The 14,419-nt window shown below is 46.8% G+C and overlaps 2 protein-coding genes across 3 annotated transcripts in view; one reads left to right on the forward strand and one right to left on the reverse strand.

The window, feature by feature from the left end:
* WNT5B (Wnt family member 5B) overlaps window positions 1-14,419 on the forward strand; it is a 244,454-nt gene that overhangs the window by 78,284 nt on the left and 151,751 nt on the right. The window lies entirely within an intron of this gene.
* Window positions 8,620-12,951, reverse strand: FBXL14 (F-box and leucine rich repeat protein 14). The gene has a single exon (XM_033951682.1). The coding sequence runs from the start codon at window positions 12,195-12,197 to the stop codon at window positions 10,995-10,997; it is 1,203 nt and encodes a 400-aa protein (XP_033807573.1). The 5' UTR covers window positions 12,198-12,951; the 3' UTR covers window positions 8,620-10,994.

The following is a 14,419-nucleotide window of genomic DNA, read 5'->3' on the forward strand; positions in this document are numbered from 1 at the left end:
TTGTGTATTCAGCATTGCTTCCTCCCACTTTCTAGAATCTGCTAGAACTATTTATTTGGATTTATTAACTGCCTTTTTCATGGAGATTCACCCAAAGTAGTTTACAATACAATGAATAGTAATCAGGTATGCTTAAATAGCTATTAGGAACTTGTTTAGTATATATTCTCCCATTTTTTTCCAATGACAAGTCATTATTTTATATATTTCGATTTTTATCCAGTTTTCCTAGAAGTTCAGAACAGTTACAATTTGACATTCACAATCAATTTAAGAACAGAATAGTCATGACACCAATTAGGTTACATTTAGACAACTACAGAACTATTCGAGAGTCCAGCCTAGTCATAGCAAAGAATAATTGGAGAGTAAATTGAGGAAGTTGTTCAGTTGAGGCCCTGTTATTGGAAGAGGAAGGTCTTCATTGCTCTACGGAAGGACATTAGTGAGTCTAGTGATCTTATCTGTGTGGGTAGCTTGAGTAGGTTTGTGTGACTCACAAATGGAAGATTACCGTATTTTCTCGCATATAACGCGCGCGTTATACGTGGTTTTTACGTACTGCGCATACCCTTGCATGTTATACGCGTGAGCGCGTTGTACAAAATTTTTTTTACCTAGTTCCCCCCCCCCCCCCGATGTCCGATTCACCCCCCCCCCCGCAGGACCGCTCGCACCCCCACCCCGAAGGACCCTTCGCACGTACCCGCACCCCCACCCCGAGGACCGCTCGCACGCACGCTCAAGCCCTCTTGCCCCAGCCAACCGCGGCACCCCCGACACGATCGGGGCAAAAGGGAGCCCAAGCCCTCTTGCCACGCCGACTCCCCAACTCCCCGACAATATCAGGCCAGGAGGGAGCCCAAGTTCTCCTGGCCCTGGCGACACCCCTCCCCCCCGCTAGTTGTTCGGGCCAGGAGGGAGCCCAAACCCTCCTGGCAACGGCGACCCCATACCCCCACCCGCACTACATTACAGGCAGGAGGGATCCCAGGCCCTCCTGCCCTCGACGCAAACCCCCCTCCCCCCAATGACCGCCCCCCCCCCAAGAACCTCCGACCGCCCCCCCAGCCGACCCGACCATGTGCCCAAGGCCCCGTCCCCAGGAGGGACATAAGGCTCCCGGGCCTATTCTGATTGGCCCAGGCGCCTTAGGCCCCACCAGTAGGCGGAGCTTTGGGATGGATGGGCCAATCCGGCCTCATTCCGTCGTTGGCTGCCTGCCGGACAGGCTGGTTTGGCTCCCATCTGTCCGGCCAACTACACAAAGGTACGGGGAAGGGGGGTGGGGGGGTCGGCCAGGGGGGTCAAGGGTCAGCTGGGGGGGCGGTCGGAGGTTCTTGGGGGGGCGGTCATTGGGGGGAGGGGGGTTTGCGTCGAGGGCAGGAGGGCCTGGGATCCCTCCTGCCCGTAATGTAGTGCGGGGTGGGGGTCGCCGTGGCTAGGAGGGTTTGGGCTCCCTCCTGGCCCGAACAACTAGCGGGGGGTGGGGGTCGCCAGGGCCAGGAGGACTTGGGCTCCCTCCTGGCCCGATATTGTCGGGGAGTCGGCGGGGCAAGAGGGCTTGGGCTCCCTTTTGCCCCGATCGTGTCGGGGAGTTGGGGGGGCAAAAGGGCTTGAGCTCCTTCTTGCCCCAATTGTGTCGGGGGTGCCGCAGTTGGCTGGGGCAAGAGGGCTTGAGCTCCCTCTTGCCCCGATCGTGTCGGGGAGTCGGGACCGCCAAGAGGAAGCAGCAGGACACCAGTAGGAGCTTCTACATGATGGGGGGGGGGGTCGGGAGGCTGTGGGGGTGCGGGTGGGAGTGTGTGCGAGCGGTCCTTCGGGGTGGGAGTGCGGGTGCGTGCGAGCGGTCCTTTGGGGTGGGGGTGCAAGCGGTCCTGCGGGGGGGGGGGTGAATCAGACATCGGGGGGCATCAGGCTTTCAGGGTAGGGACAGGACTTCAAGGGGGAGAGGAGAGTCGTGGTGGCCAGAGAGTCGGGGCGGGCGAAAGGAGAGTCGGGCAGCATGCGCGGTATACGGGTGTGCACGGTATATAAAAATTTCTGTACATAAATTTGTGTTTTTCGCGCGCTATACCCGTGTGCGCGTTTTACACAGGTGCGCGTTATCTACGTGAAAATACGGTAGATTAGGTTCCATAGCTGAGGGAGGAAATGGCTGTAGGAGTGTTTACGTGTTGTGCTCATCTGGCGGGATCTCCCTGCGGGAATGCTGAGCCTTTGTTCTGCTTTTGAGCGGAGGGGGCGTTTAGGGGTGTATGGGTACAGTTTGGATGGTATGTAAGTAGGTGTTTTTTTGGTGGGATCTCTTGTGGGTCATTTTGAAGATGTAACAACTTTTGACTGGTAACCAGTGGGCTGCATGGAGCGCTGAAGTAATAGGGTCATGGAAGCCGAGGTTGTATAGGAGCCAAATTGTTGAATTCTGGACTTTTTGAAGGAGTTTTAGGTCTCTTGCAGTGATTCCACTGAATAGGGAGTTGGCAGTAGTCTAGCCTACAGAGTACGTAGGCATAGAGCAGCTGGGCTAAGTCTATTTCTGGAAGAGTTTGATCCTTCGCAGTTGGTGTAGTCTGTTCCTATATTTTCACGTTATGCTTCAGTTAGTAACACTTTTTTCCCATTTCCAGTCTTTCTACAAAAAGCAGTGTGCATCACACTGCCATTGCCAAGGCACTAGCCCCCAGATTCTATATAACTAGAGTTGCACACACATTAACAAGCCATTATTGGCACTAATTAGAATTTCCATGCACAACTTTAAGCTTATTCTCTAAAGTGGTCAGCATGGACAGGTCATGGGTATTCCTAAAATTTAGGTGCACTGTTACAGAATACACCCAATTCAAACACAATTGAGGTGCAGGCATTTATGCCTGATTTTCATTAGCATAAACGTTAATCACATGGACTGGCACTACATGTATTCTATAAACTGCACATAACGCTGGAGGCAGTTTACAGAATACACTTCTCCCTCGGTATTCACGGGGGATAGGGGCAGAGCCAGACCACGAATTGAGAAAAAACGCAAATAACTTCTCATCCGGCTCTGACCCACCCCCGCCTCCCTCCCCCCGGCATCCTGGCCTTACCTGGTGGTCTAGCAGGCTTTTGGGGCAGGAGCGATCTTCCTATGCTCCTGCCCCATGCAGATCGCCAATAGGAAATGGCTGCCGTGAGTTCCCGTAGTCTCTCAAGACTACGACGGGAGCTCATGGCAGCCATTTCCTATTGGCGATCTACACAGGGCAGGAGCATAGGAAGATCGCTCCTGCCCCGAAAGCCCGCTAGACCACCAGGTAAGGCCGGGAGGAAGGCTGAGAGAGGCGGGAACGTGCTAAATTAAAGGGGGGGGTATCCCCTCCAACCAAAAAATCGTGAATATGTAAAATCGCGAGTGTCGAAACCGCGGAGGGGTAAGTGTAGCACTAAACCAATATTTTTTAGACAATATATAGAGCATTTGGTCCTAGATGCTTTCAAATCCACCACAAACCCTTCTGCCCCAGGAGTCACTTTTCTTTCAGCAATATCTAGGGCACAATCTCAGGTTTTAGTCCCAGCTCATAACATGAATCACCAATTTAAAAAAAAAAAAAAAAAAATCAATCAGAAAACTTACCTACAATTTATAGTTGTGATATCTAAATTTTTAGTGGCCACCTCTTTGTGTTTAAGACTGCTTTACACTTAGGTTAAAACAAGGAATGCGTAATTATATTAAAAAAGGTAGAAAAATATTCATTAAGTATTGATTTTAGTCTGTACCGAGGTCACACTTCTTAAACAGAGCATATGGATCATGGCCCATCTAATTCTTTCCAACCCCACAATGAAAAAGAAGCAAAATAAAGCACAAAGAGTCTTTATATTCCAACACTTTGACCAAACTGGTGAGAAAGGAACACGCTCTATCTGGTGTGACAAAAAACAAAAATAGGAGCCAGATTGACTGTTGCAACTCAATGTGTTTCTTTCTCACCAGTTTGGGCAAAATATTTTATGTGATCTTAATACTCTGATCTTTTATATTAAACAGCCAGTCTTTTTGACCCCTGATGCAGGTGTAGATTCCAAAATATGGCCCACGTCAGGTCCCCAGTACAATCACCCAGAACTTGAAGGCCCTTTATGCTTTTTTTGTTTCTTTGTAATTTGTACTTTTGAGTTTCTCTCTTTCTTCCACCCTACTATGGGAGGTATTCACCATATTATGCCCCAAGTTATGCAGTGGGATGAGCCATGCTAAGCTAGTATTCTGTAAAAGGTGCTCTGCAGACTTGCAGAGTAGTGCTGCCCGATTCAGGAAAAAATATTTCAATTCAGCCTAGTGAATTGATTTTTAGATTCGATTTTCCTGCCCAATTGGATGTTTTTTTCCAAACATCCTGTTGGGTTTATTTTATAGCCTCTTCACCCCCTTTGCCTTTTCCTACCCACACTGGCACTGTGGTGTAAACAAAATAAACAAACAAAAAAGACTTTTCCTCTCTGTTGAATCCTAGCTCACAATTGCGGTCTAATACCAGCTCTGACAGGATACAAATTTCAAATCTGACACATTGTAATCACAAAACAGAAAATAAAAGTATTTCTTCTACCTTTTGTTATTTGATCATTATTCAAATCATGTTGGTCCCAGGCTCTGCGACAAACGTCTTCTGATAACTTGCTTGCCAGGGTCTCTTGCCCATTTGTCATTTTCTTCTTTCTCTGTGGTAACCATCCATCTTCCATCTCTGTCCTCCCCTTCCATTTCCTGGAGGTCTGGCAGTGTTCTTTTTTTTTCTCTATTCCCATAGCTGCAGCAATGGACCCCACCATCCCCACATCCCCCATTTCTCTACTACCCTTTCATCCAGCATCTCTCCCTCCTTCCCCACCACCCCATGGTCCACCAGCTCTCCCTTTCTCTAACTACCCTCCTATCCAGTATCTATATCCCCCCCTACACCATCCCTTGTGTCCAACTTCTCTCCCTTTCTGTTCCTTCCTTCCCTAAATCTCATTGTCCACCATCTCCCTCTCTCTCCTGTTTTTAGATCCATTATTTCTTCTATCCCTCCATCTGCCCTCTCCATGATATCCCCCAAGTTCATCTCCCCCATCCCTCCCTAGTCTACCATCTCCCCTCTCCATGATCTCCCCCAAGTCTATCTCCCCCTCCACCAAGTTCATTACTTCCGTCCACCAACTCCCCCAAGTCCATCTCTCCTCATCTACCTTTATTTTGACGCTACATGTTGCCGGTGACAGTAGTGATGTAGCGATCCACTCCTGCCACCACGCCTTGCGTCTTCTCTCCACTGCGGCCGAATGGAGAAAAGACATCTGGAGTAGCGGCAGGACAGTGAATTGCATTTGCTACTGCCACTTTTGCCTGGCCGGGGATGAGAAGAGAAATACTTCTGGCCGGGAAGGAGAGAGCATTGCTGCCGCTGATCTGCACGCAGAGATCCATTCTGGCTTTCCCTCTGCCACCGAAGTCCTTGCTTCTGATGTAACTTCTGGTCTGTAAAGTTACATCAGAAGCAAGGACTCCGGTGGCAGAGGGAAAGCCAGAATGGTTCTCTAGCAAGGGGCCCGATGAATTGGTAAGTTCGATTTTTTTTTTCCCCAAAAACAAATTGATTTGAATCGATTCAACCGAAGTGAATTGGTGAATCAATTTGAATCGGGCAGCACTACTGCAGAGTGCTCTTTACAGCAGGGGTTCTCAACCCCGTCAAGATATCCGCAATAAATACACGAGATCAATTTGCATACAATGAAAACAGTACATGCAAATCTCTCTCATGCATATTCATTATGAGTATGACCAGCTTGGTGTGTCTCTAGTGCTTGGTTGAGAACCCCTGCTTTTATAGAATACTAGTTCAGTGCACATTTCATGCCTGACTTTAGGCACAAGCACTTACCACCAGCTTTTGGCAGATCCATAAATGTTGGCACCGACTAATGGCAGTTTAGCATGCAAATTCAGGTATGTTTCTAAATATTCTTCACGTTTCAGTTTGACTGTCAAAGAAAGCAGTCAGGTTTACTATAAATTAGGGACCCCTTTCAGTTACTGCAGGATTAAAGGGCATCTTCTCTGCAACAATCTCTTAGCATCTCAGTATCAACAGACATGATTTTTTACCCCCAATTGTGTCTCCTCATGGTACATCTTATCAGACTCATATGGAAAGCAAAGAAATTTGACCATGTTTCACCACTCCTCAAAAAATCTCATTGGCTTCTGGTGGCACATTGAATAACTTACAAGATATGTCTACTAAGCCTTAAATCAATACTTTATAAAACTCTTTCCTTTGTTGAGTTTTAATACCCTATGCCCTCACCCGATCATTAAGATCTAATGATCAACATTTGCTGGTTGTTCCTTCTCTCAAATCCCTTAATACACGGAGACAATATATTTTTTCAGTTGTCGCTCTGCAACTGTGGAAATTCCCTCCCAATACACATAAGGGAAGAAGAACATCTCATTGATAGGTTTAAAAGCAAGTTAAAATGTTTTCTTTTTAAAGATGCTTTTGACTGCTAGTTTTTTATAGTTAGGTCACTCTTTTTAATTCCAGCTTTCGATTTTTATAATCCCTCCCTATTGTTATATCCCTTACTCGTCTCATTTACTATCATACATTGTATTTCTATCCCCATTTCCCTTTTGGTCCTGTTTGTTATGTGATCTGTCTGTTATTTGTACTGACTTCCTGACTTTGATGATGTATTATTATTTTAGAGTTGTTCATCACTTTGTATTAAGATTAAGCGATTTATCAAATTTTAAATAAAACTTGAAACTTATCCTAGTAAACACTGAATATATTGTGCAGCATAGCCCAGCAACAAGCCTTCCAATAGCTGCTATTAGGAATCCCACTTTTTTTTTCAGTTTCCTAACCCGTAGTCTTTATCCTATTTTTTTTCAAAGAGTAGCTCCATAAAGGCACTGAACTGTTTGGTTGAAGCACAAAAACAAACTGAAGGTACCACCTAAAAAATACAAATGGTGCTCACCATATAAACTTCAAAACATTTAAAAGTAAACATTATTGGTCCTCACAGCCAGAACCAGGCTAAAGACATCCACCTTTTGAGAGACAGCTTTGAATGCCAGTGTATATGGCTAAGAAATATTCTCATGTTTTTTAACAAAATAAAATTAAGAAGAGAATTTTATCTCAGGCAGAAATTGAGTGGTGAGTACTGAAGGTATCCTTATGCTCTTCATCTCAGGCTACAGCCTCCTTGATAAGTCACTTGTTTCTGGCCCAGAATTGCTGCTTTTTACTGAGCACTCTCTAATAGTTCATCTACTCTCCCTAAAACAGGTGTTTAGTCAGAACTCAGATTTGGAGGGGGGAAGCTGAGCCCAAAGTGGGGGAGGTACAAAATTTTGCTCTATCTCAGCACCTACATAGTTGAGCTGGCAGGGATCCCCAAGCCCCACCAGCAAAAACCTTTTCACAGCACCAGGCAGTTGGCAGCACCACAAGTTGAAGCGTCCCTGTCTCCAAATGTGCAGGCTTGATTCTTGGTAAAACTGAGCATATGTGGGGCAGGCCTCCCTCCTGCATGCTCAGTTTCAGAAAAAAAAACAAGCATCCGCAGGGTGCATCAACACCTGCCTGGTTTAGTGAGAAGGGGTCTTCTGCTGACAGGACTTGGGGACTCCCACCAGCCAAAGCTGTAGCCAGTGCCTCTATTTGGGGGAGGGAGGCTTGGCTATATCAGAGCCCTAAAATATTTTAACTATTTCAGTTTCTGGCAGGTACTTGTGACCTGGATTGGACATTGCTGAGACAGGATATTAGGCTAGATGATCAGCCATACAGTACAGTTGTTATGTTCTTAAGAGAGCAACTGCTTAATTTAGTCATTCCCAAACCTGTCCTGGAAGAACACCAGCCAGTCAGGTTTTCTCCCAGGACAGGTTTGGGAATGGCTAGCTTAATTGCTTAAAGGAAAGATGGGGCAGAACAGCCACAATCTATCGAGACTCTAGTACATGACCAAAGTAACTATGATTTTATAGGAACACATAGCGAGCCAACAGAAGAAAATCCTCTACCACTTGCATATACCTGAATTCAGTACAGTACCTCTCACTTAAACTAAAAGCAAATCTTTCCTTCCTGGAATGCAAGGGGTGACCCAGGGTAGGCCTGGATTGTACTAACAACCTTTACACTTAGCAACAAGTATTCACTGTACAGGAACTTAAAGCTCCTAGACATTCCGATTCCCTTCCTTGCACATAGCAGTGTTTCACATCCCAAAACAAAACTACTGTCAACTACTGTGTTTTCATACAAGTTAGCTGCAAGGTCACCTTATCAAAACATTTGTTAGCCTAGTGATTGGGCTCTACCCATCTACCTTGGTCTTAGCCTGCCTAAAAAATAAAGCGTTAACACTACTCCCTTTCTAATGGCAATAACAGTCTACTGGTTTCTAACAATAATTCAGTCCTGATGCTTTTATTTAAACACAGAACTGTCATCAGGTTCTCGAGGAAGTTTGTACCAAAACCTGAACAATATGTTCCAGCTCTAAGCTGAGAAGAAAGGTGAATTTATCTGAGCAGACACAGCCAGAAGGCTGAACTCAGTAGATCCAAAACTTTCTTTAACTCTAATATATAAGATAAATCAACAGTTGCATAAATATATATACCTAAAGCTGGAGATGCACTAAAGCACCAACCTTATTCCATAAGTTCCCATCAAATGTTAATCACAGTCTGAGAGATTTCTGCATTCACTGAAAAACTAAGAATTGAAAACTCATGTATTGTATTGTATAGTCTACAAAATATTTTTATAACTGAAAAAGTCCTCCTCTATGTTTCACTTACATAGTCTTGATGACAACTATGCTGAACAGTTCAGTTTAGTGCTAAGGATGCTGGTTAATGACATAATTTCACAATAGTGTCCAGCTTTAAAATTAACAATGCTTAAAATGCAAATATTTAAGAACTTTAGGCCACCCCTCCTCCTCCTCCTGATGCTGCTGCATGGAAAAAAAAGCAGCTTAAAATATGGTCGGTCAGGCCTGGATAAGAATGTTAAAAAGAAGGAAGGGAAGATCAGCCCTCCCCTTCTCCACAGGGACCCTCACACTGCACAATTCACTATGCATGACTGAGCAAGCAAGGCCTGTTCTGATGCTTTCAACTTTCCCGAACAATGGTTTCTGCTCCTTTCTAACACTATCTTCCTCCCTCCTTCCTCTTCAAACAAGGGAAAAGGAATCTTTGAAATAGAAGCTTGGACCCTTACAAATGAATTGTCCATTCCTTATTATTTTTCACACAGATGGATTCAGTTTCAAAATAGTTTCACAATATTGTACAAATGAGTTCTTTCCTTCAGGTCCCATTTAAATGCTCAGTATTTTAAAATATGCAATTCATAATAGGGAGTTATTAAAGTGAACTACCATTGAGACATGTTATTTTATTATTAACCCGTTATAACTCTTGCATAAAATGGGACTCGATGCTAAAGTGGCATAAGTTGGTGGTAAAATAACACGATGATAACTATACCCCTAAGATCCTTAAGTTAGTAATGGCTCATGCTGGGTTAAAAAGAACAGAGATCTTCTATATCAAGAAATGAAGCAATCTGGAGGCCAAAGATGCCTGATGCTACTTGCCTCTTGGAAAGAAAACTATTCCTAATTTATTCATTCTGACAAAAGCTTAAAAAAATAATTCAATGTACACCAATTTCTCAAAAACATACTTCATATTTCCTCTTTTATTATATAAATATCAGTTTTTAACCTTTTACTGTAAGAATATAAAATGTTTTAAGAGGATCTGTTATTTTTATACAAATTCACAAACAATACAATTAATGCACAGGGTTCTGGGTTTAACTCCATGGTCTCTGGCCCTGTTACTGTGGGGATGCTCAAAAGAATCCACATAAAAGTAAAACTAACCAAGAAACAGTTTAAAGGAAACATTAATAGAAAAGGCCAAGTAGTTTTGAAACTTGTGGTAGCTTTTTTTTCCATCAAAATCCCTCAACAAGCTGCATTTTGTCCACAGAACAAAGAAAAGATACAGAAATTCCCATCCCCCTTCACATTACAGCCCTCAGGCCTGTTCTCTCTCTCCTTCCAACAGAAAGCCTAATTCTGTCATTTTTCTTCAGCGAACTATGGGTTGTGGTATTTGCATATATAATATTGTACAATACTGGTAAACTCACAGCTAGTTTCTGTTAAAAATAGCTCAATCCTTTCAGTATAAATTTTCAGGTTTGTGCTATAAATTAAAAAGATTCAGAAACAGCTGAACCCTCAAGTTGCACTGGAGAGACACAAATAGGCTAAATGCAGAGCTTGAGCACATTCTGAAACTTAAAAATAAAATATATATATATATATATTTATATAATATGTATATATATAACTTTACAAACCCATGTGTTATCTTTCCAGTCTAGGCACAAAAAATGTTTCTTGAGATCTTTCTTGTGATAATTCCAGAATAACAAATTAAAACGAGGTAGCCAGACATGTAGACAGGATATATTCAGCAGAAATGATACTTAAAAATTCCATTAAAAACAGCAACTTCAGTTCCATTCAAACCAAAAACATACCAAAGTCCTGTAACAGACAAGATGCACACTTTTTAGGGCATCATTTATTAAGGCCTTTTCCCCCATTCTGTGTCTATGGGGGAAATGCTTAGTAAATCAAGCCACTAAGTTACAGGCTGGTAAGAGGAAAGCTTTTTGTACTATGTGGGTGCCATACATTTAGTTGCCACACTAGTTAAATTAAAAACAAAAGAGCAGAAAATGAAGCTGCAAATTCTTGAAGTCCTCTAACCACACAAAAACCTTTCTCCCCTCCTTGCCGGGGGGAGAGGTTTTGCTTGTGTCTGTTGCAATAGATGGTTTCCAGAAGTTCCTTTTTTTATTTTCTGAAGCATCCCTGGGAGAATCTGTCGGGCACTCTCACCTGACCTTCTCGCTCTCAGTCATCTGCCAAAGGCCCAGATTAAGCACCTTGAGGCAGGGCAGCTGCGTGATTCTCTCCAGACCCCTCTTGGTGATGCGGGTACAGCCGTACAGATCAATGCCGGTAAGCTGGCTTAGGTGCTCAGCAATCAACTCGAGTCCCTTATCCGTGATGCGGACGCACTGCCCTATGTTAAGGGTGCGCAGCCCGTGCATCTGGCGCACCATGCGATTAATGCCATCGTCACTAATGTGGCAGGAACAGAGGGAGAGCGACTTGAGGCCTTCCAGTCCCTGGGCGATGTAAGCGAGGCTCTGATCGCCCACCTTGTCGCAGAAGGACACGTCCAGGCCCGAAAGCCGAAGGGATCCCATGGCCAGGTGCATGATGCCGGTGTCGCTGATGTTGTCGCAGGAGCGGAGGTTCAAGCTCCGCAGGCTGCCCATGTGCGACAGGTGCAGCAGCCCCGCGTCCGAGATCCCCCCGCAGAAGCTCAGGTTGAGCACGCGCAGGCCCGCCAGTCCCCGGGAGATATGCTTGAGTGCCAGGTCGCTGAGCTTCTGGCAGTCCTGCAGCGTGAGCTGCTCCAGGCCCAGGCAGCCCTCGGCCGCGCTGCGCGTCATGCCGGCCAGATGCCCGATGCCCACGTCGGAGACGTGGCGGCAGCTGCGCAGGTTGAGGCTCTTGAGGCCGTGCAGCCCCCAGGCGATGAGCAGCAGGCCCGTGTTGGTGATGTTGCTGCAGCCGCCCAGCTCCAGCACTTCCAGCCCCTTGAGGTACTGGGCGATGCGGCCCAGGCTGCTGTCGGTGATCTGCTTGCAGAGGCTCAGGTTGAGGGCCCGCAGCGAGCCGATCTCCTGCACGAAGGCGTGGCCCAGGCCGTTGTCGGTCAGGTTGTAGCAGCCGCTCAGGTTCAGGCTCTCGATGTCGGGCATGCCCTGGATCACGTAGCTGAGGCTGCGGCGCAGGCTCAGGATCTGCACGCGCCGGATGCCCCGGGCCTGCAGGCTGGGGAAGAGCGACGGGTTGGCCCTGCGCAGGTGAAGCTTGGCCTCCACGCCCCGCCACACCGACTTGTGGTAGGCGGCGTCGCGCCAGGCCGCGCACACCTGCGCCGCCCGCCCTTTGTCCCGCACGTCCAGGTAGCTGAAGATCATGGCGAGCAGTTCGGGGAACAGGCCCGAGATGTGAGTCTCCATCTTCCTCGCGCCCGGCCGGGATAGCGGTGCTCGGCGGCTTCACATCCCCCGCGACAGGGGCCGCTCGGCTTCAGCGTCGCTTCGCTCGTCCGCTTCCTCGCCGCTGCTCCCAGGCCCCGGGCATTCTCTTCCGGCCGGCGGGGGAGGGGGGGGGGCTCGTGCGCCTTCGTGTCAGGAAAGGCCCCGGCTGGGGGGAGGGGGGACTGGGTCCCGAGGCCCTGCCCCCCCCGTTTCCGGCGGCGGTGGTGGTGGCGGCGGCCGCCGCAGCCCGACCGAGTCTCTGAAGGAAGCGGCGGGAATCTAGTCCGAGGGTGCGCGCGCGAGACAGTTTCAGTCGGTTACAGCTTTCCCCTCCCCCCCCACCCCCGCTTCAGGCTGCAGCTCGCGGAGCCGACGGCGGTTTCCTGCTGCCTTTGTCTCGAAAGGGCTTTTTTTTTTTTTTTTCAAATCGAGCAGCTGAGGGCCGCCCGCATTCCGCCTGCCGAAAGGGGAGGGAGGAGATGAAGAGGAAAGGCCGGGTCCGCGGGCAGCCTCGCGCCAGCTCCCTCCAACGCCCCCCCACTTCCTCGAGAATGGGAAAGGGGAGGGGGGGAGGCCGAAGTTAAAAAGAACCGAGGCTCTTCTTTTCGGGACTTTACGCGCAGCCGCTCTAAGCCAGCTTTAGTTCCGACTTTGCCGCACTTCGATACAGCCGGCTAGAGGCCAGGTGACGTTTGCTAACATTTGTTTCTGCCTTCAGCACCTCCCGCCTTCCCCCGCGTCCGTCAGCTTGATGGTACGATCCAAGGCTGCCGGAACAGTCGAGCGGTTACTATGGCAACTGTGTTCTTCCCCCTACTCCCTGTGCCCCCCCCCCCTGTTAACTCTCTCGCTGCGGGCTCTCGGCAGACTATGTACCTGTGGATCCGGAGCGAGGTTTGATCGCGCATAAGCTCGTGCCCAGTTTGAGCAGAGCGAAAGACTTTCCAGGATCCTCCGCGTTACTAAGTTCTTTCAGTTAATTTATAAGTTGGGTATGGAACAAAATAGCGATTCCGAGTCTGACGAAGCAGCATCTCCTGCACAAGGTAGCTCGACCCGGGAAGAGATAAGAGCGTGATTGATGCTTTCACTGCGCGCTCTTGCTTTCTGCATTTGTAGAGGTTCGTGGGTCCTTCAGACCAGTGGTTCCCTACCCTGTCCTGGAGGACCACTAGGTCAGTCGGGTTTTGGGGATAGCCCTAATGAATATGCATGGAGTAGATTTGCATGCCTGTCACCTCCATTATATGCAAATCTCTCTCATGCATATTCATTAGGGCTATCCCCAAAACTCGACTGGCCTGGTGGTCCTCCAGGACAGGGTTGGGAACCACTGGTTTAGACCAGGGGTGTCAAAGTCCCTCCTCGAGGGCCACAATCCAGTCCGGTTTTCAGGATTTCCCCAATGAATATGCATGAGATCTATGTGCATGCACTGCTTTCAATGCATATTCATTGGGGAAATCCTGAAAACCCGACTGGATTTTGGCCCTCGAGGAGGGACTTTGACACCCCTGGTTTAGACCCTGCTTCGAGTCACCGGAGAGCTGAGCCAGGTTCATGCAGGGACTGGATAAAAGCCGTTTGGTTGTTTTTAAGTGAGCTGATAAAGCTATACAAACAGCGGAAGAATTAAAGCGGAGCAGTCAAAAACAAAAATCTGCGCAGGTCCGGCAAATTCCTTTGATGGTGCTAATCAGGTGATCCGGTTTTCAGTCCCAAATCTACATGTCCTTATTAACTCAAGTGTCAAAGGAAGACTCACAAGACTAGTATCACCGATATCCTATAATAGGAAGCCTAACGAAATCAAATTTATCTTTCCATGTTTCCCGTGAGTGAAATGGTGTGGTAGCCTTGTTAGTCCACTTTTTAAGATAATATATAGAAATAGATAAAACAAAAGAAATAAAAGCGATACCTTTTTTATTGGACTAACTTAGTGCTTGATTTGATTAACTTTCAAGGTAACCTTCTTCAAATCAGAAAAATGTTTTCCATGTAAGCAAGTCCCACTTCACTTCTGTATCAGGGTAAATTTTTCTTTCATTTCAAAATATATAAAAATATGTTTCCATTGAAACTTATTTAGAAAAAGGAAAAAAAAAAAAAAAAGCACATGAACATTTGATAAAATTTTGAGAATCAGCTGATTAATCGGGTTCTTTTCAGATTCTGAAAGATCTGGGTTATATTTATTT

This window comes from Geotrypetes seraphini, chromosome 7 (genome assembly GCF_902459505.1).
Source record: "Geotrypetes seraphini chromosome 7, aGeoSer1.1, whole genome shotgun sequence".
In the NCBI taxonomy this organism is placed as follows: Eukaryota; Metazoa; Chordata; class Amphibia; order Gymnophiona; family Dermophiidae; genus Geotrypetes; species Geotrypetes seraphini.

What these genes read in the sequence shown, in the direction of transcription:
- FBXL14 (XM_033951682.1), bottom strand. Translation starts at nt 12,197, where the DNA reads ATGGAGACTCACATCTCGGGCCTGTTCCCCGAACTGCTCGCCATGATC.